The following is an 18,561-nucleotide window of genomic DNA, read 5'->3' on the forward strand; positions in this document are numbered from 1 at the left end:
AAAGGTCTGTGTGGAGGCTGGAGGTCGAGGTTGAATCATCTGAGCTTCTTGGCTCTTCTGCAGACTAGGTTGATTCTGGATTCCGACTGTGAATCTGTGCCCCTGAGTGCTTCCAGGAATTTCTTGCCGGTGAAGACACACACACTGTTTAAAATGGGGTGGGAAGATCCAGAGCCGGGACACGAGCAATAGATGGGATAGGGGAGGGGAAAAGGCGACGCCTCCTCGTCCCTGAGCCCCCTCAACCTTCTCCCTTCACCGGCCCATTCCAGGGTGGCTTCAGTGTTAGTCGTGCTCTCGGGTCCCAGCCCTATTCGGGCCCCGCCCGGCCCCGCCCTCTCCCCACAGCTCCGGGCAGACCCGCCCGAGTTACAAGAGCCGCCTCCGCGCGCGGGGGCCCGGCCACTTGGAGCAGCTCTGCCGCGGGGACTGCACTGTCCGCCCTGCCAGACCCGCCCCGACTGGGGCTCGCTGTCGCCAGCAGTCAGCACTGCGACCTCGGGCCCTTCGCCGGCTATGGCTGCGTCCTGGGGCTGAGCCCGCAGGTAGGGAAGCGGAGCGCTGGGCGGTAAGGTGTGGGGCCAGGGTTCGGGTGACCAGGGGAGAGAGGGACTCGGGCGAGGTGCATTTGCGGTAGTGTCACTACGAGGGTTCCGACTGTTGGGAGCAAACCTGGCCGCTTGCGGCCGCCGGGGCAGGCGACGCGTCACGCTTCAGGAGTAAAGCTCTTTCTCTGGAGTTAGGGCCAAGTTTAACTAAGTTAGAAAATCGCTTCGAAGTGTGCTTTGCTGCGCTTTTAGTTTTTTCCCGCGGGTGTATTGTCGTTCCAACTGCACTGCAGGGTGTTCCTGATCTGGTGGTCCCTGACCGATTCCATCTCTTTGGGGCGGCGGCTCAGAGCGCTACTTGGTTCCTATACCATGTTTACTGGAGAAGTTTTCCAAGAGCCCCATCGCCCCTCCCGCGCCCCTGCACCGCGTGCCCCCTCTGCTGTCCTTCGCGGCTCCCCACACCTCCATCTCGAACTTCGCGTCCGGATTCCCCTCGGCCCCACCCTGCTCTGTACCACCAGCCTCTCCCTTTCTGGCTCCTAGCGGCGACTTCAACAGCTCCCCTTCAACTGCCCCGCCCTAGTCTTGCCCCTCCGTGTTTCCAGATCCAGAAAACTCCCTTCTTTCTCCTGGGCGTCGGAGCCTGGAAGTTTGCAGCGTGCCTCCCTGTGGGATGGGTGGGAGTCGGGGGGGGCATAATTAGGGAGATTCCTGCGCTGGGGTGGGCGGGGAGGGGGCTGTGCAATCCACACAGTCCCCAGAACCTCCCTTGCTCCTTCTAGGGGCGGTGCTTTCTCCCTACCCCACCCCACTCCCAAACTCGTCCGGGCGGGATGGCCCCCGCCCCAGCGCCTGGCTGGATTCCAGCAGCCTGAGGAATGTAGTGGTTGGAGCCGGTGACTAATTCAAACCAGAATTCGGGGGTGGGGTGGGGGTGAGGGGCAAAGCGGAGGGGGAAAGAGGCCGTGTGTAGGCGGTGGGGGCCAGAGCGCAGGGCGTAGGTGAAGGACTTCACTGCTCTCTTTGGAACCCTTTACTTTTGCAGTGCGCGCCAGCAGAGAGGGCGGGGGGCAAGATCCTACTGTGGGGTTGGAAAGGCAACATGCTTAGGGTGTGTGCAGAGCTGTGTTATGTAAGGCTTTCCCATGCAGGGAGGGGATGTGCAGTGTGCGGGAGCCTGGGCCTCCTCTGGCTGGAGCCCCTTTCAGTGCCAGGGCGGATTTGGAGGACGCAGAACCTTGGTGGCGTTGGGTTGGCATCAGGGCTAGCTGTACATGGCTATGAGGACTGAAGACTCTTGGGGTGACCCGGAGATATCCTACAAGTCAAATGGAATGGAGCCTTGACAACGTAGTGTCCCTGGTGTGTGTGTGTGTGTGTGTGTGTGTGTGTGTGGTGTGCTTGCCTGCTCACTCTATTGTCACTTCTGCACAATGTGACCACAGAAGATTGTGCGCATGATGTCTGGGTTGGCACCCTCGTTTGGCAGGGTGTGGCCCTAGGCTGTCTCTGAGGACACGCGCGTCCAGGGGTGCTTGTCTCAATGTCCCTGTTCTGTGGAGGCGATTTGCAGAAAAGCTTCTGGAGGTAGTTGGGGGGTGAGGGTGGGGGGTCCTTGGAAAGTGACCTGGAATTCCCAGGAGAAAAAGGACTCCCAACAAATGGTTTTGAAACAGTCTGCCCTTAAACTTTAGCAATGGCAGGAACCATCTTACTGCACCTACCTAGATGGGATGAATTCACAAGATCCAATGATTCAGCTAGCTGCTGTCCTCATAGGTGACTGGGAGAAGGGAGGGCACATGGGAAGATGCCATGGGCAATGTGGGCAATGTTTAGGGCCTCTACCCACACTGAGAATAGCTTAGGTGAGTATAACTGTTTTAGGGTCTCTACCCACACTGAGAATAGCTTAGGTGAGTAGAACTATTTTGGCCCTGCCCTATTAGGGAAGTCTCTGGGGGTAGGGTGGGTCTCTTTTCCTTTTCCCAAGCTGAATGAACTAGTAGCTTCCTTTTCTTGAAAAACTATGGGGATGTGGGGGAGGGCAGGCCTGTATCTGGTCTGTAGAGTGTGCAGATTGTGCAGTAGAAGGGAACCCCTCATTTAAGGGCTACTTCCTCGGTCTGAGCTGAGTTATGGGGCAAGGGGAGTGTGGGAAAGGAACTGGGAACATGGGAGCTGAGCTAGTAAAGGACTGGGGGGGGGTGTGGACTGGCTGTGGGTAGGGATGACATCTGGAAGATGTCTGAACTCCTTTCTAAAGCTCTTGTCCCTAAGAGATTATGCAAAGGGACATTGTGAAGAGAACCAGGACATTCAGAGAGACAGGCATGTGAGTCATCCGAGACTTAGTGCTCATGGTTTGGAGGTCAACAGTGATACTCTGAGGGTCTTGGCCTAGCACCCCACAGCTCCAAGTCCAGGGAAGGACAAGAGAAAGAAAGAGTGGACTGGGGAGCTCTGTGGAAGAAGAAAGGTAGCCTTAGTTAAGGACAGGGAATGAGTGATGGGGCCCCAGATCACTTCAGGCCTAGAGAGGCTCTGCTTAGAGGTTCAGAGCCCTACAGGCCTTATGCTCCACTTGGAACTGTCTGTCGGGTTCTGGCAGAGCACACCACTCTGAGCCTGAGGAGCTGGTTTGAGGGGTTGGGGTAAAGCTGTGGGAGTGGAGGATGTGTTGGGCACTGGGGTGTGGTCACTACCTTTTTCAGAACTTGGGAACTGCCTGGAGACAGACAAGAGAAGCAAACTGGGAGAGCTAGTCTGACTTCTGAAGGGATCTTTGCCTGGACACCCCCAAGTTTCTCTCCTTGGGGCTGGGCTGACCACGTGCTTATATTCACTTGGGTTAGAGGAAGGGAGGTGGCTGCCAATTTAGAATGTGCAATACACCTGGGCCCCTTCGGGCTTCAGCCAGGGCTCCCAGGAACTTGCAATTCCTTGAGTTGATCACTGGATCATCTGGCTGGCTTCCAAAGCCTTCTTGATCATAGTATCGTCCATGTTTGAGTGTGTCCAAAAAGTGTCCGAATAGGGGTTGGTGTCACAATGTTTCTGCGGAAATGTCTGTGTTATTTGATGAAGATCCCCCTTTCTCTTTCCTAGCCCCAGTTTCCGTTGGTGTTAAAGCTCAAATAATTGGTCTTGGGCCCGTCACTGTTTGCATTTCAGGAGTCATTGTTCACTTTCAGTGAAGTTTGTGTTATTGCCTGTGAGAGGATGCCCTGTTCATGGGGTCCTCACACTGTGATAAACCTGGATATGTCACCTCTGTTAGCCTCCCGGGACGTGGAGGGCAGAGGCAGTGACTGACTACTCTGGGGTAGAAGTTCCATGTCAGTGTACAGAGACTGCAGTTATGGACTGAAGTGAGCTCCTTTGTCCTGCACAGGTCCAGGCCTTGACCTAGAGGCCCTCAAGGAGGATAGGGCAGTCTTGGGAGTATTTTCCCCACACATGGAGGTTGAGCTGGGCAAAGCATTGGATACGGCCTGTCAGGGAGCGGCATCCTGCCTGGTCCCTGGGGCCTGGAGCGGAGGTTCTGGGGGAAGGGGAAGTGCCTGGAGCTGATCCTGGCTACGTGTCCTGGCTAGGCTGGTGGGAGGGAGCATTGCAGCCATCGTTTGAAGACCTGGCTCTGAGTCTTTTTGCTACATGGCTTGACCACTGGGGGGCGAACATGCAGCACTTACTAGGGAGCTGGGTGGGGCACAGGGTATAGTCTAAACTGTAATCTACCCCACAAGGCAACAACAAACTTCTCCCTCAGGTTCCCCAACCATAGGACACTGCCCTTAGAGTTGGTGTTTTAATCTCAGAAGTTCTGTCTAAGGCCAGTTTTTCCTTGGTGTTGTGTCCTGATGGGGAAGTTTCCACTGGGTAATACAATGCTGTCTTCAGTCTCTGTCACTAGGAGAGGTGGAGGGCCCCTTAGCTAGGGGAGGGAGAGGGACTCTCCCTTCCTGCTGGAAGTGAGAATTTAGAGTTTTAGGGCTTGCGACTTGTGGGGAAATGTGTGTGGCCCGAGTAGAGAGAAGGAGGTGGAAATCAAGAAGCAGTTATGGCTCTGGTTATGGCTCTGGTTATAGCTGTCCTAGAAGTCAATGAGCAAAAAACCTAGCATGCTGGGGAGGGGGCTGCTAACGGAGGCTGGTGAAACTTCCTTCTGGTAGTTGTGGTAATGTGGCTGATCCTCAAAGGACAGACACAGAGGAAGGTGCAAGCCCAGGGATCTGAGTACCAGGTGGACAGGTGGCCATAAAGCTTACCAAGAGGACTGCCTAAGCTGGGAAAGGTGGGAGATGGGATTGACAAGGGTCTCTGTGAGCTTCTGCACGTGTGTAGTGTGTGTGTGTGTGTGTGTGTTTTCCCCTTATGTCTTTCTCTGAATATCCCTCCAATATCCAGGTCATCTGGGTCTTGCTGGTTTAATTCTCTTTGATCCCTCCCATAAGTGGAAAGTTCCCTGTCCCATGTCTACTTAAGTAGCCTCATTGGCCTAAAACTTTAGATATTCTTGTCTTAGCCTCCTGAGGATTCTAGGTGACATGAGACATGAGGTTTACTCCTATAATGTTTTTTGATTGTTTTTGACAGGATCTCATGTAGTCAAGGCTATCCTTGAACTCACTATATAGCCTAGGAGGGGCTGGAACTTGCAGTGATCCTCCTGGCTCAGCCTCTTAAGTACTAGGATTATAAGTGTGCACCATGTCTGTCTCTGCTAAATGTTTGTTGCTTTTCTTGTTTTGTTATAAATGCTTTCTGTGTGTGTGTACACGCATGTGTGTGCGTCCTCATGCTTTGGCACATGTGTAAATGTTTGAGGACAACTTGCAGGCATCAGTTCTCTTCTACCATGTGGGTTCTGTTGATCCAACTCAGGTTGGGTGCTAGAGAGAAAAGCATCTCTTGTCTTCCATATGTCGGCCCAAGAGAGATCCAGAGTTAGGTTCTGGGGAGTTCAAGCGTTTGACAATCTTGGGATTCCTGCCTCTTGGAGACACAGTCTCGAAGAGACCCAGAATAAAGGTTCCTTAAATGCTGGGCCCGTGGTACCTACAACTCTGCCTAGGTAGGGTCGACATGAGGCTGGTGGAATGCAAGAGCGAGGCTTCTTGCCCTCTTCTGGTGTGTGCTTCCCTCTGGCTCATTCTCTCCTGCTTCATCACAGGACTTGCTTCTGGGTGTCTGTCTCCCTTATGGGTCTTTCTCTATGGTTTCCCATGTGTCTCATCCTATATGTATTTTTGTGTCTTGATCTCTTTGCTTGGACGAAGACTGTTGGATTGTTTTCTCCATATTCCTAAAATAGTGGTGTTAATTCATCCCTGTAGGATTGTTTGTACACGAGATGAGACCCTAAGAAAGGGATAACAGTGGCACAGTCCTGGCAGGGCAGGGTTCTGCAGAATTCCTTCTCTCTCTCTTCTTTTTTTTTTCTTGGTGAGAAATTTTTTTTTTAAATTATCTTTAATCTTTTTTTACAATCCAGTTGTTTTCCTCCTCCAGGCCTGTCCTAGTCCTCTGACAGTTCCACAACCCATTCCTCCTCTCCAGTCTTCAAGAGGATGTCCTCCACCCCTCCCCACTCCCCACCCTGTCAGGCCTCCCCACTCCCTGGGGCCTCAAGTCTCTTGAGGGTTAAGTGCATCTTCTTTCACTGAGGCCAGACGAGGCAGTCCTCTGCTGTATATGTGTCGGGGACCTGGTACTGGCTAGTGTACGCTGCTTGATTGTTGGCTCAGTGTCTGAGAGATCTTAGAATTCCTTCACTTAACTATTGATGGCAGGTCAGTGTTCAGCTCTCTTTCCCTTTGGGGAGTGTTTATGACAGCATATCTATCGTCCTTCTGGGTGTGTCTCTCTGACTATCCAACCCCTCACCTGGTTAGGAGTGTCAGAGCTTTCCCTCTGGTGGAGATCTCTAATCCTAGCTATGAGTCATTATGTTCTGGGGATGGAAACTCCGTGTCCCTGGCCTTGTGTGTATGGCAGGTTAGTTAGACCATGTGGGTGCAGCAGTGATGGAAGGTCCTCCCTGACGTAGGCGGAGAACTTTTTTCTTCCCCTGAGTATTATGCAGATCCATTCCTTGTGTCGTTCTGGTACAGGCCTATTCAGCCATTGAGGTCCTAGGGTTTGGCTTAGCAGAGAGAGAGAGAGAGAGAGAGAGAGAGAGAGAGAGAGAGAGAGAGAGAGAGGAGAGAATGAGAGATCCTGTCATCTTGACACATACAGTGGTTGTCTGTCGCTGCAGCAGCAATTGCCCCGAGCTTTCACCTGTGGGGAAGAAAGAACGGCCTAGTTCTCTGAGGACAGAGGGGAGAATGGCTGTCTGGAGGCCCCTGTTGCCGGGACTGTCTGCTTTTGGAAATCCTCTGGATCTGCTTAGTACAGCCCCTATCGTAGCAGGCACATATATTTTTGCTGCATATATTTTATTTGTGATTTTGAATTGCAGAAGGGGCATTCTGTTATGACATTTGGGCAGAATCATGCTCTATCTCTGAGTCCTTTCTGTTTTTTTTTTTACTTAGAGCATCCTCACTACCTCAGTCCTGTGTTCCCCAAGCATCCCTCTGCCTTCGGGGTTCTCCACTGCAATCCTGCCTCTTCTCATCACAAAGGATTACATGCTCATCTCTATTGGGTCATAGGACTGGAGCTAGCAGACCTGAGTTCTTGGGGTCTAACACTTCCTATTCTAGCCTCTGTGTATCTTCCTTTCCCTGTATGTGAGCAGCAGCCATGCTGTCCTCTAGGATGCTACTGTAGGGGAGATTTTGCATACCCTTGCTGTCTAAATATGGCAGGGACTGTTAGGCACCTGTAATGTGACTGTAATGTATTACATTTTTAACTTTGAGCCAGGCATAGCAGAATTCCTTTGTAACCTCAGAACTGGGAAGGTTGGAGGCATGAGGATCAAGAAGTTCTCAGCTACAAAGCTGAGGTCAGCTTGGACAATATGAGTCCCTGTCTCAAAAAGCTAAAGACCAAAACAAAAGACCCCACAGGGCTAGAGAGATGGCTTGGTGGTTAAGAGGGAGTACTCTTCTTTTAGAGGACCCACGTTTGGGACCTATGTTGAGCCTCTTAACAACCACCTCTAATTCCAGCTCCAAGGGAACTCAACATTCCTGGCCTCAGGGGAACTTGCAGTCACATACCCATATATACAAACACACACAGGTAAAATGAGTTTAAATGCTTATTTATGTATATACATGTAAGCCTGTGTGAGTGTGCGCCACATATGTAGAGGGATACATGGAAGCTAGAGGGCATGGGATTCCCTGGAGCTGGAGTTGTAGGTGGTTGTGAGTCACCTGACTTGGCTGCTGGGAGCGGAACTCAGGTCCTGGGGAAGAGCAGCAAGCATTCTTTACCACTGAGTTATTTCTCATCTTCTTTTCCCCATGTAGTGTGTGTGTGTGTGTGTGTGTGTGTGTAACCATGGTAATTTAATTACTTGCCTAAAATGATTTTAGTTTTGGCTTTTGGAGACAGGCGCTCATGTAGCCCAGGCTGGCACTGAACTTGTGCTGTAGTTCAGGCCACCCTTAAACTCTTGATCTCCTGGCTTTCCCTCTTGAGTGATGAGATTATAGGTGTGTACTCCCATGCTAGGCTAATCCATTTAAATTTAAACAGCTACATGTGGCTACCATGTTAGCAGCTCACATTTGACTCTTTTCAAGCCCCAAAGGCTTGTGATGAGTGACTGAATTGTGAAGAATTCTCCCAACCTCCAAAGATCTTTTTGATTTACCTGGAGGCCCGACTTAACCTTTATGGGAGGAGAGGGAGGAACATCTGGGCTGGCTACAGGCTCCATTAGTGGAGGACAGACCAAGAGCTGCTGCCCAGATGCAGAAAACAAAGCTTGTTGCCACCATGGCCTCCCATCTCTTGTATGGGTTGCCATGGCTTTCAGGACCATGCATGTTGAGAAGGGAGTCCTTATTGGCCAGTGGCACAGTAGACAGGTGCTTGGCAGACCCACTTGGGTAGGGCCAACCTGTGGCATGAGTCCGGTGGTTCCTTTTTGCAGTGGTTGAGAGCTTTTTTTTTTTTTTTTTTTTTTTTTTGGTTTTTTGGAGACAGGGTTTCTCTGTATAGCCCTGGCTGTCCTGGCACTCACTTTGTAGACCAGGCTGNACTCACTTTGTAGACCAGGCTGGCCTCGAACTCAGAAATCCGCCTGCCTCTGCCTCCCGAGTGCTGGGACTAAAGGCGTGCGCCACCACGCCCGGCTGGTTGAGAGCTTTTTAGAATGACTTCTCTCATTAACCTACTGAGCGGCACATACAGCAAGTCCAGGTTGGTCCTCAGTGCTTTCGGCATCTAAGGACCCTTGTTCCAGGGCTCAATCGGGAGAAGGGAAACTGTGGGAAGTGTACTTGGGTGCCTGGCCTAGGAGGTATTGCATTGACTAGGCTCTAGGCGTGACCCTGTGCATGTCTGGAGCTGTTGCTGCAGACTGCAGTGACTCACTGTGGAAGGAGGCAGGGTGGGGCCACCATGTGGGTGAGAGTGAGCTGGCTCTCTTTCTCCTCTGCTGGCTCAGCACCAGGATGTTTGGCAGAGCAAGGGGCCCTGCACAAGGAGGAAGGCGGGGACTAGGAAACTTGAAGGGTGGCTGGCTTCAGTTCTTAGGTGTTGGAGCTTGAGACTTTTACTTTCCTGTTTCTGCCGGGGATTCTGACTTCTAGTCTGGCTTCTCAGTGTTGGTCCAGGGTAGGGCAGACAAGCCAGTGCCAGTTTCAAGTTGTGAAGAGTCAGTGTGGCTTTACTCTTAAAGTAGCCTCTTCTGCCTGCTGGGAAGGGAGGGGGTGTTTCCCTAGCTCAAACCTGCACCAGCAGGCTTCTCTCTTGTTTTCTCTTACTCTCTAGCCAGCACCTGTGTTGTTAAGGAGGCCCATGATAAACACTGTGTTTATGAGTTTGTCAAGTTTGAGAACAGGTGTGGTGATCTAGGTTGTTGGATGTTTGTTTGTTTGTTTTGGTTTTGGTTTGTGTGCGTTTATCTTTTGTTGTTTTCTGCCTGAGACTGGACCTGCTGAGTGCCATGGGTTTCTAAAAGCTACTGTTCCCATCCTGGAGGCTCGCTCCAGCACCTTGGAAGCCTCATTTATATTTCATTTCCCGAGATGCCTCTGAACACTTCTGGAACATTGTGGAGCCCAGTTAGCCACACCCAGAGTCCCTTGTTTATCATTTGTATGGAGATAGGACTCAAGTCTTTTAAATTTCCATATCTAGCATAGGGAGTACGTTTAATAAATGTCTAGAGGATGCATGAATGTTGGGAGGTAACAATCTAATGCAGTGTACAATTAAGTGCTGGGCTGGGCTGATTTCCTTTGCAGCATCTAGTATAGACTCGGACATGCAGGAGGTGATCGGGATACATGTATTTATGATTGGTTGACTAATTTCTGGATGTAAACAGTTTCAGGGTGGGGCTTTGGGTGAGGCTCACCACAATTTATAGAGTCCTTCACACAATTTCACAGGTATGCTTTTAGACGACTGCCAGTGGTATTTTGTGTGGGTGGCTGTAGCTCATTGCCATATTCACCATTCTGCTGGGTGCTTTCCCAGGGCACCTCTGCAGCTGATAGCTCATCCTATGGCAATGAGGAACACCTTCACCTATAGTGTCTATCTTAGGGTCCACTGTGGGCATCCACATTGCCTTGACTAACTAGGGGCCCAAGCAAGGCTTTTGGCTTTGGGAACCTAGTGGGGATGGGATTGTCTTTGTCTAGGCCACTACCAGGAGCATGGCTATGGAACTTCCAGCGGGTAAGGGGTCCTTTTGGTCCTGAGGGCCAGGCTACAGATAGTAAGCTGAGTCACTGTCACTGGGGTGGATGCCACCAACCATGCTTAGAGAACAGTCTCACATTAGTGAAGATGTATAGATTGAAGTTGGCATAGCGGAAAGACCTGTAGAAATATCTGTGTCATCACCCTCTTTATGTGCACTCCAGGCAAATGGGCTTTTCAGAGTCTCAGCCTCTGCTTGTAACTGTGGGACCAGTTATTCTAGAGACCGATGAACATGAGCGTTTTGTGGAGCCTTCGTGGAGCTGCTGCTGTCTTATATTCCATCAGTCTGCATGGAACTCTTACTATTTCCATGTTCACAGACAAAGAAACATAGGTTCAGAGAGGTTAAGTGTCCTTGGCAGGAGTCCGATAGCTGGGAGGATGCAGATGTTAGAAACCTATTCCCTTTCCTTTAACCTCATTTTCTGTAGCAATGGGCTTCAGAGTCATGTAGTTACTGAGTGTAGTGGGGGCCAGAGTTTTGGCCTGCCCTGGGGTTCAGTATTCATCTGTCATTTGGGTGGTAGCTCACTGAGTTTTGAGAGGATGGGGGTGAATATCATGGTGAAATTTTTCCTAGGTTGTGTGGCCAAGATTCGCAAAGAGAGAGAGACTGATACAGAAAGAAAAGAAGGAGGGGCGGGCTCCTGGCAAGGCGTTTGCTCCTGAGCTGAGTCCTGCAAAGGTTAGTAGGTGGGATGGTGCAGAGGAATGGAGGATAGCATGCGGCATGCTGGATACTTGGTGTAACATTTGGACCTGTGCCATGGGTGGACCGAAGGGCGGGTTTCCCTCTTTCTGTCTTTATTGTGCATTGTGAGAACTTCCACAGTGGAAAGACATGGAACAGACCATCCTTCCCCAAGGAATCCCCAGGTGAGCCAGGGCTGAGGGAGCAGCTTGGGCTCTATTCCCTGGATGTGCACAGCACCAAAGATCTCTGGATCTCTCATATATCATACTGCTCTCCATGTCCCCGTGACCAGAGCTCTGTTCTTTCATCTCATCCCAGATGGAGAAGGAGGAAGAGACAACCCGGGAGCTGCTGCTGCCCAACTGGCAGGGCAGTGGTTCCCACGGGCTGACCATTGCCCAGAGGGATGATGGAGTCTTTGTTCAGGAGGTGATGCAGAACTCCCCTGCGGCCCGCACTGGGGTGGTCAAGGAGGGTGAGTCTCCCCAGGATAATGACTGGGCCCTGGCGGGGGGCAGGAGGCAGGAGGCAGGGGGGCAGGCAGAAATGACCAAACGACTGTGGAAGGCAACATAAAGAAGGTCAGTGCCCAAGCCCTGTCCCTTGCTACTCTGTGTCTTGTGAATCTCAGGGGAGGTAGTCACGTGGAATCTTGGAGACCGACCGTATCTTCAGATCTGATTCTGCGCTCCTCACCAATTCTGCAGCTATGTGTAAAAGAGTTGGCCTTTCCAGCTAGTTTCCTCCTCTGTGCTTGAATGGGCAATACTATGTCTGTGTGGTGTTCGTGAAGCTAAAGGAAAGTCAGTTTTAGTGGCTCTTATGTGGTGCTTTCTTGAGACCTGTGGCTCTTTACTTGATTGTTGTACTCCCTTACTTAGGGGACCAGATTGTGGGTGCCACCATCTACTTTGACAACCTGCAGTCTGGTGAGGTGACCCAGTTGCTGAATACCATGGGGCATCACACTGTTGGCTTGAAGTTGCACCGTAAAGGGGACCGTTCCCCTGAGCCTGGACAGACCTGGACCCATGAAGTCTTCAGTTCCCGTAGCTCTGAAGTGGTTCTGGTGAGTACCTGGTGACCCACCTTTGTTCAGAACTCCCCCATGATCCTGATGGCTTCTTGGCCTACTTCCTGAGCCTTCCTTCTTATCTCTTCTTCTGCATTCTCTTGTGACTTCTGTCCTCTGGTTTCTTTCTGTTTATATGTGGCATGTGGCTGGTTCCGTTCCTACAAGTATAGTGTTCCTTCAGTCTCTTAAGACTATGCCATGGTGAGGGAAACAACTCAAGCAGTGGGGGCTTAGGTGCCAAGAGGAAGGTTGGCTGCTTTACTCTGAAATGACCTTACTGGTGTTCAATCTGCCTCTCTACATTCCATGAGTGAGAAGATGAACAGCACAATGCTTGTGGAAAGTGCTTCTTTACTCCTAATGGCTTGCTAACTGAATAAAGCATGTGTCCTCAAAGTGAAAGTATTACCCAATCACAGCCAAGCCATCAGCTGTCACAGATGCTTTCCAGTGTGCAAAGGCTCCTGGGTGACACCTTAAACAATCAAGCCAGTGATCTGAGAATTGAAAGATGAAGGGCCTGATTGGGATGGGTCCCTGGAACAGGTTTCTTTGAACTATCACTGGGTGGTAGAGCCTTTCCTGGGCAGCCAAGACTTTTGCTTACAAGAATTTTCTTCCAAATAGTTTCTATTTTCCTCTTATGATATGACTGTCAACCCCTTTCTTCAGTGCCCTGTGTTCTGCCCCAGGAGGCTCTCTAGACCTCTGTTATGGTCTGAGCACCTTTGGGAACCAGGCAACCCTGTTGTTGGCTGGACTGCAGCCAGGCATCTGCTGATTCAGGCAGGCTTTGCTGCAACCTCTGCCGGGCATGTCTTTCTGCAGAGCGGGGATGATGAGGACTACCAGCGCATCTACACCACGAAGATCAAGCCACGCCTGAGGTCGGAGGATGGAGTAGAAGGGGACCTTGGGGAGACCCAGAGCCGCACCATCACAGTGACTAGAAGGGTTACAGCCTACACTGTGGATGTGACCGGTCGGGAAGGAGTGAAGGACATTGACATCAGCAGCCCTGAGTTCATGATCAAGATACCAAGGCATGAAGTGACTGAAATCTCCAACACAGATGTGGAAACCCAGCCAGGGAAAACGGTGATCCGACTGCCATCGGGATCCGGGCCAGCCTCTCCAACCACAGGCTCTGCTGTGGATATCCGGGCAGGTGCCATTTCTGCTTCAGGACCAGAGCTTGAAGGTGCCGGCCACTCAAAATTCCAGGTCACTGTGCCTGGGGCAAAGGTGGGAAGCCTAGATGTCAATGTCAAAGCAAAAGGCTTGGACTTGGGTGGCAAAGGAGGGATCCAAGTTCCAGGAGTGGACGTTTCGTCTTCTCTTGGGGCTGGCTCAGTAGAGGTACAGGGCCCATCCCTCCAGAGTGGTGATATTGGGAAAATTAAAATTCCTACCATGAAGGTGCCAAAATTTGGTGTCTCCGCAGGCCTGGGTGGCCAGATTCCAGAGGTAGGGCTGAATGTTTCTGCACCTGAATTCTCTGTGGGACACAAGGGTGACAAGCCAGGCTTGGCTATTGGGGGAAACATCCAGGCTCCTCACCTGGAAGTAACTCCCTCCTCTGTCAATATTGAGGGGCTTGAGGGGAAACTGAAGGGTCCCCAGATCACTGGGCCATCACTTGAAGGTGACTTAGGCCTGAAAGGTACCAAGCTTCAAGGGAACATAGGAATGGATGCCTGTGCTTCCAAAATTGAGGGCAGCATCACTGGTCCTAGTGTGGAAATCGGAACCCCTGATGTTGATGTTCATGGGCTAGGGGGCAAACTGAATATGCCCAAGATGAAAGTCCCTAAGTTCTCTGCATCAGGTTCAAAGGGAGAGGGGATTGGTCTTGATGTGGCACTGCCCACAGGTGAAGTGACCCTTCCTGGGGTCTCTGGGGATGTCAATCTGCCTGAGATTGCTACTGGTGAGCTCGAAGGGAAGATGAAGGGTGCTAAAGTCAAGACTCCTGAAATGATCGTCCAGAAACCTAAAATCTCCATGCAGGATGTGGATCTGAGCCTGGGGTCCTGTAAACTGAAAGGAAATGTGAAGACATCTGCTCCTGAGGTGAAAGGTGATGTTAAAGGCCCTCAGATGGCAGTTAAAGGCTCCAGAGTGGACATAGAGACACCAAACTTAGAGGGGACCTTGACAGGTCCCAAGATCAGCAGCCCTTCTGGAAAAATAGGGTCCTGTAGGATTTCTATGGCAGATGTAGACTTAAATGTAGCTGCACCTAAAGGGAAAGGGGGTGTAGATGTCATTCTCCCCAATGTAGAAGGAAAAGCCAAAGGTCCTGAAGTTGATGTCAAAGGCCCCAAAATGGACATCAGTGCTCCAGATGTGGAAGTCCATGGTCCAGAATGGAACTTGAAGATGCCCAAGTTCAGTGTCCCAGGAGTCAAAGGAGAAGGCCCAGATGTAAATGTTACTCTGCCCAAAGGAGATATTAGTATTTCAGGGCCTAAGGTCAATGTAGACGCTCCAAACGTCAACATGGAAGGTCTGGGTGGCAAACTTAAAGGCTCTGACATTAATCTTCCTGAAGTAAGTGTCAAGTCTCCAAAGATTTCTATGCCTGATGTGGATCTGCATATCAAAGGGCCAAAGGTGAAGGGAGAGTATGAAGTAACACCACCAAAGCTTGAGGGGGAACTGAAAGGCTCCAAAGTGGACATTGACACCCCACAAGTGGATGTTCATGGCCCAGACCTGAAGATTCCCAAGATGAAAATGCCCAAATTCAGTGTGCCAGGGTTCAAAGCAGAGGGCCCAGAAGTGAATGTGAACCTGCCCAAGGCTGACCTTGACATTTCTGGGACTAAGGTGGAAGTCAGTGCTCCAGATGTAAGCATTGAAGGATCAGAAGGGAAGTTGAAAGGGCATAAGTTTAAAATGCCTGAAATGAATATCAGAGCTCCAAAGATCTCCATGCCAGATGTGGACTTACACTTAAAAGGCCCCAATGTAAAGGGAGAATATGATGTCACAGTGCCAAGGGCAGAAGGTGAGATTAAAGTTCCTGATGTTGAACTTAAAAGTGCTAAACTGGACATTGATGTTCCAAATGTGGATGTTCAAGGTCCTGAAATGCATATGAAGATGCCCAAGATAAAAATGCCCAAGTTTGGCATGCCAGGCTTCAAGGCAGAGAGCCCAGAAATGGAGGTGAATCTCCCGAAGTCTGACATTGATGTCTCAGGACCCAAGGTGGATGTCAAAGTTCCAGATGTGAACATTGAAGGACCTGAAGGAAAGCTGAAGGGTCCTAAGCTGAAGATGCCTGAGATGAACATCAAGGCCCCAAAGATATCCATGCCTGATGTGGATTTGCATATGAAAGGTCCCAAAGTAAAAGGAGAATATGATGTCACAATGCCAAAGCTGGAAGGAGACTTGAAAGGCCCCAAAGTAGATGTCAGTGTTCCAGATGTTGATGTTCATGGTCCCGATTGGAACTTGAAAATGCCAAAGATTAAAATGCCCAAATTCAGCATGCCTAGTCTCAAAGGAGAAGGCCCAGAGTTGGATGTGAACATGCCCAAAGCTGATGTGGACATTTCTGTACCAAAGCTAGATATTAGTGCTCCAGATCTGAACCTTGAGGGACCAGAAGGGAAGTTGAAAGGCCCCAAATTTAAGATGCCTGAGATGCACTTCAAAGCTCCAAAGATGTCTTTACCAGATGTGGACCTGGATCTCAAAGGACCCAAAATGAAAGGAAATCTAGACATGTCTGCACCAAAAATAGAGGGAGAGATGAAAGCTCCAGATGTGGACATTAAAGGTCCAAATGTAGATATTAAAGCACCAGAAGTGGATGTGCAAGGCCCAGAATGGAGCCTGAAGATGCCAAAGATGAAAATGCCCAAGTTCAGTATGCCTACTCTCAAAGGTGAGGGTCCAGATGTGGATGTGAGCCTGCCTAAGGCTACTATTGATGTCTCAGGACCTAAACTTGACATTGAAACCTCAGATGTGAGCCTTGAGAGCCCAGAAGGAAAGCTGAAGGGCCCCAAGTTTAAGATGCCTGACATGCACTTCAAGGCCCCCAAGATCTCCATGCCTGATGTGGACTTAAACATGAAAGGCCCCAAAGTGAAGGGGGACATGGATGTGACAGTGCCCAAGATAGAAGGTGAAATGAAAGTGCCAGATGTGGATATCAAAGGCCCTAAAGTGGACATCAGTGCCCCAGATGTGGATGTACAGGGCCCAGACTGGCACCTGAAGATGCCCAAGATGAAAATGCCTAAGTTCAGCATGCCTGGCTTCAAAGCAGAGGGCCCTGAAGTGGATGTAAATCTGCCCAAGGCTGACATTGATGTCTCAGGACCTAATGTGAACATTGATGCTCCTGATGTGAATATTGAAGGGCCAGATGCAAAGCTGAAGGGTCCTAAGTTCAAGATGCCTGAGATGAACATCAAGGCTCCCAAGATCTCCATGCCAGATTTACATCTTAAGGGTCCCAAAGTGAAGGGTGATGTAGNTGTTTCCCTGCCTAAAGTGGAAGGTGACCTCAAAGGCCCAGAGGTTGACATCAAAGGTCCCAAAGTGGATATCAATGCTCCAGATGTGGACGTTCAGGGCCCAGACTGGCACCTGAAGATGCCCAAGATGAAAATGCCTAAGTTCAGCATGCCTGGCTTCAAAGCAGAGGGCCCAGAAGTGGATGTAAACCTGCCCAAGGCTGACATTGATGTCTCAGGGCCCAAAGTTGATATTGAGGCCCCAGATGTGAGCATCGAGGGACCAGAAGGGAAGCTGAAGGGCCCTAAGTTTAAGATGCCTGACATGCACTTCAAGGCCCCCAAGATCTCCATGCCTGATGTGGACTTGAATATTAAAGGGCCCAAAGGAAAAGCAGATGTGGATGCATCATTGCCTGAGGTAGAAGGTGGAGTAAAAGTGCCAGATGTGGACATTAAAGGGCCCAAAGTTGGCATCGATGCTCCAGATGTTGAGGTTCATGGCCCAGACTGGCACCTGAAGATGCCCAAGATGAAAATGCCCAAGTTCAGCATGCCTGGCTTCAAAGGAGAAGGCCCTGAAGTAGACATCCCCAAGGCCAACCTTGATGTTTCAGGACCCAAGGTAGACATCGATGTTCCAGATGTAAATATTGAAGGTCCAGATACAAAACTAAAAGGTCCAAAATTTAAGATGCCAGAAATGAACATAAAGCCTCAGAAGATATCCATGCCAGATGTTAGCTTAAATTTGAAAGGCCCTAAGGTAAAAGCAGATTGTGATGTCTCAGTTCCAAAAGTGGGAGGAGAAATAAAAGCTCCTGCTGTTGACATCAAAGGTCCTAAAGTAGAGGCACCAGATGTGGAAGTTCATGGCCCAGACTGGCAATTGAAGATGCCCAAGGTCAAAATGCCTAAGTTCAGCATGCCTGGCTTCAAAGGAGAGGGTGCAGAAGTAGATGTGAATCTTCAAAAGGCCAATATTGATGTCTCAGGACCCAAAATGGACATTGATGTTCCAGATGTGAATATTGAAGGGCCAGAAGGGAAACTAAAGGGTCCCAAGTTCAAGATGCCAAGCATGAATATACAGACACACAAAATCTCTATGCCTGATGTTGGGCTTAATTTGAAAGGACCTAAACTGAAAAGTGGTGTAGATGTTTCTCTTCCAAAAGTAGAGGGAGAATTGAAGGGTCCTGAAGTTGATGTGGATGTTGGTGATATTGATATTGAATGTCCAGAAGGGAAGCTGAAGGGTCCCAAGTTTAAGATGCCTGACATGCACTTCAAGGCTCCTAAGATCTCCATGCCTGATGTAGATTTACATCTGAAAGGCCCCAAAGTGAAGGGTGATGTGGATGTGTCTCTGCCCAAAGTGGAAGGTGAGATTAAAGTTCCTGAAGTTGACATCAAAGGCCCCAAAGTGGACATTGATGTTCCAGATGTGGATGTTCATGGCCCAGACTGGCACCTGAAGATGCCCAAGGTGAAAATGCCCAAGTTCAGCATGCCTGGCTTCAAAGGAGAGGGCCCTGAAGTGGATGTGAACCTGCCCAAGGCTGACATTGATGTCTCAGGACCAAAGGTGGACATTGATGTTCCTGACTTAGATATTGAGGGTCCAGAAGGAAAACTGAAAGGCTCTAAATTTAAGATGCCTAAGTTGAATATCAAGGCCGCCAAGATCTCTATGCCTGATGTGGACTTGAATTTTAAGGGGCCCAAACTGAAAGGAGAGATAGATGCTTCTATGCCAGAAATGGAAGCTGATCTCAGAGGCCCCCAAGTTGACATCAGAGGACCCAATGTGGATGTGAAAGTACCTGATGTTGATCTGGAATGTCCTGATGCAAAGTTGAAAGGCCCCAAGTTCAAGATGCCTGACATGCACTTCAAGGCTCCTAAGATCTCCATGCC

At 50.1% G+C, this 18,561-nt stretch overlaps 1 protein-coding gene across 5 annotated transcripts in view; it reads left to right on the forward strand.

The window, feature by feature from the left end:
• The first annotated feature begins 366 nt into the window (after window positions 1-366).
• The window catches only part of Ahnak (AHNAK nucleoprotein), an 86,517-nt gene continuing 68,322 nt past the window's right edge, over window positions 367-18,561 (forward strand). For 2 of the 5 annotated variants that reach the window (XM_029472474.1, XM_029472473.1), the window contains exons 1-5: window positions 376-545; window positions 10,975-11,079; window positions 11,407-11,563; window positions 11,970-12,157; window positions 12,992-18,520. In XM_029472474.1, the coding sequence (XP_029328334.1) occupies window positions 11,407-11,563; window positions 11,970-12,157; window positions 12,992-18,520 (5,874 nt within the window). In that variant the 5' untranslated portion in view covers window positions 376-545; window positions 10,975-11,079. Of the gene's footprint in view, window positions 546-10,974; window positions 11,080-11,406; window positions 11,564-11,969; window positions 12,158-12,991; window positions 18,521-18,561 lie in introns of all 5 variants that reach the window. The other 3 variants (XM_029472475.1, XM_029472476.1, XM_021151887.2) reach the window with 3 other exon arrangements.

This window comes from Mus caroli, chromosome 19 (assembly GCF_900094665.2).
Source record: "Mus caroli chromosome 19, CAROLI_EIJ_v1.1, whole genome shotgun sequence".
In the NCBI taxonomy this organism is placed as follows: Eukaryota; Metazoa; Chordata; class Mammalia; order Rodentia; family Muridae; genus Mus; species Mus caroli.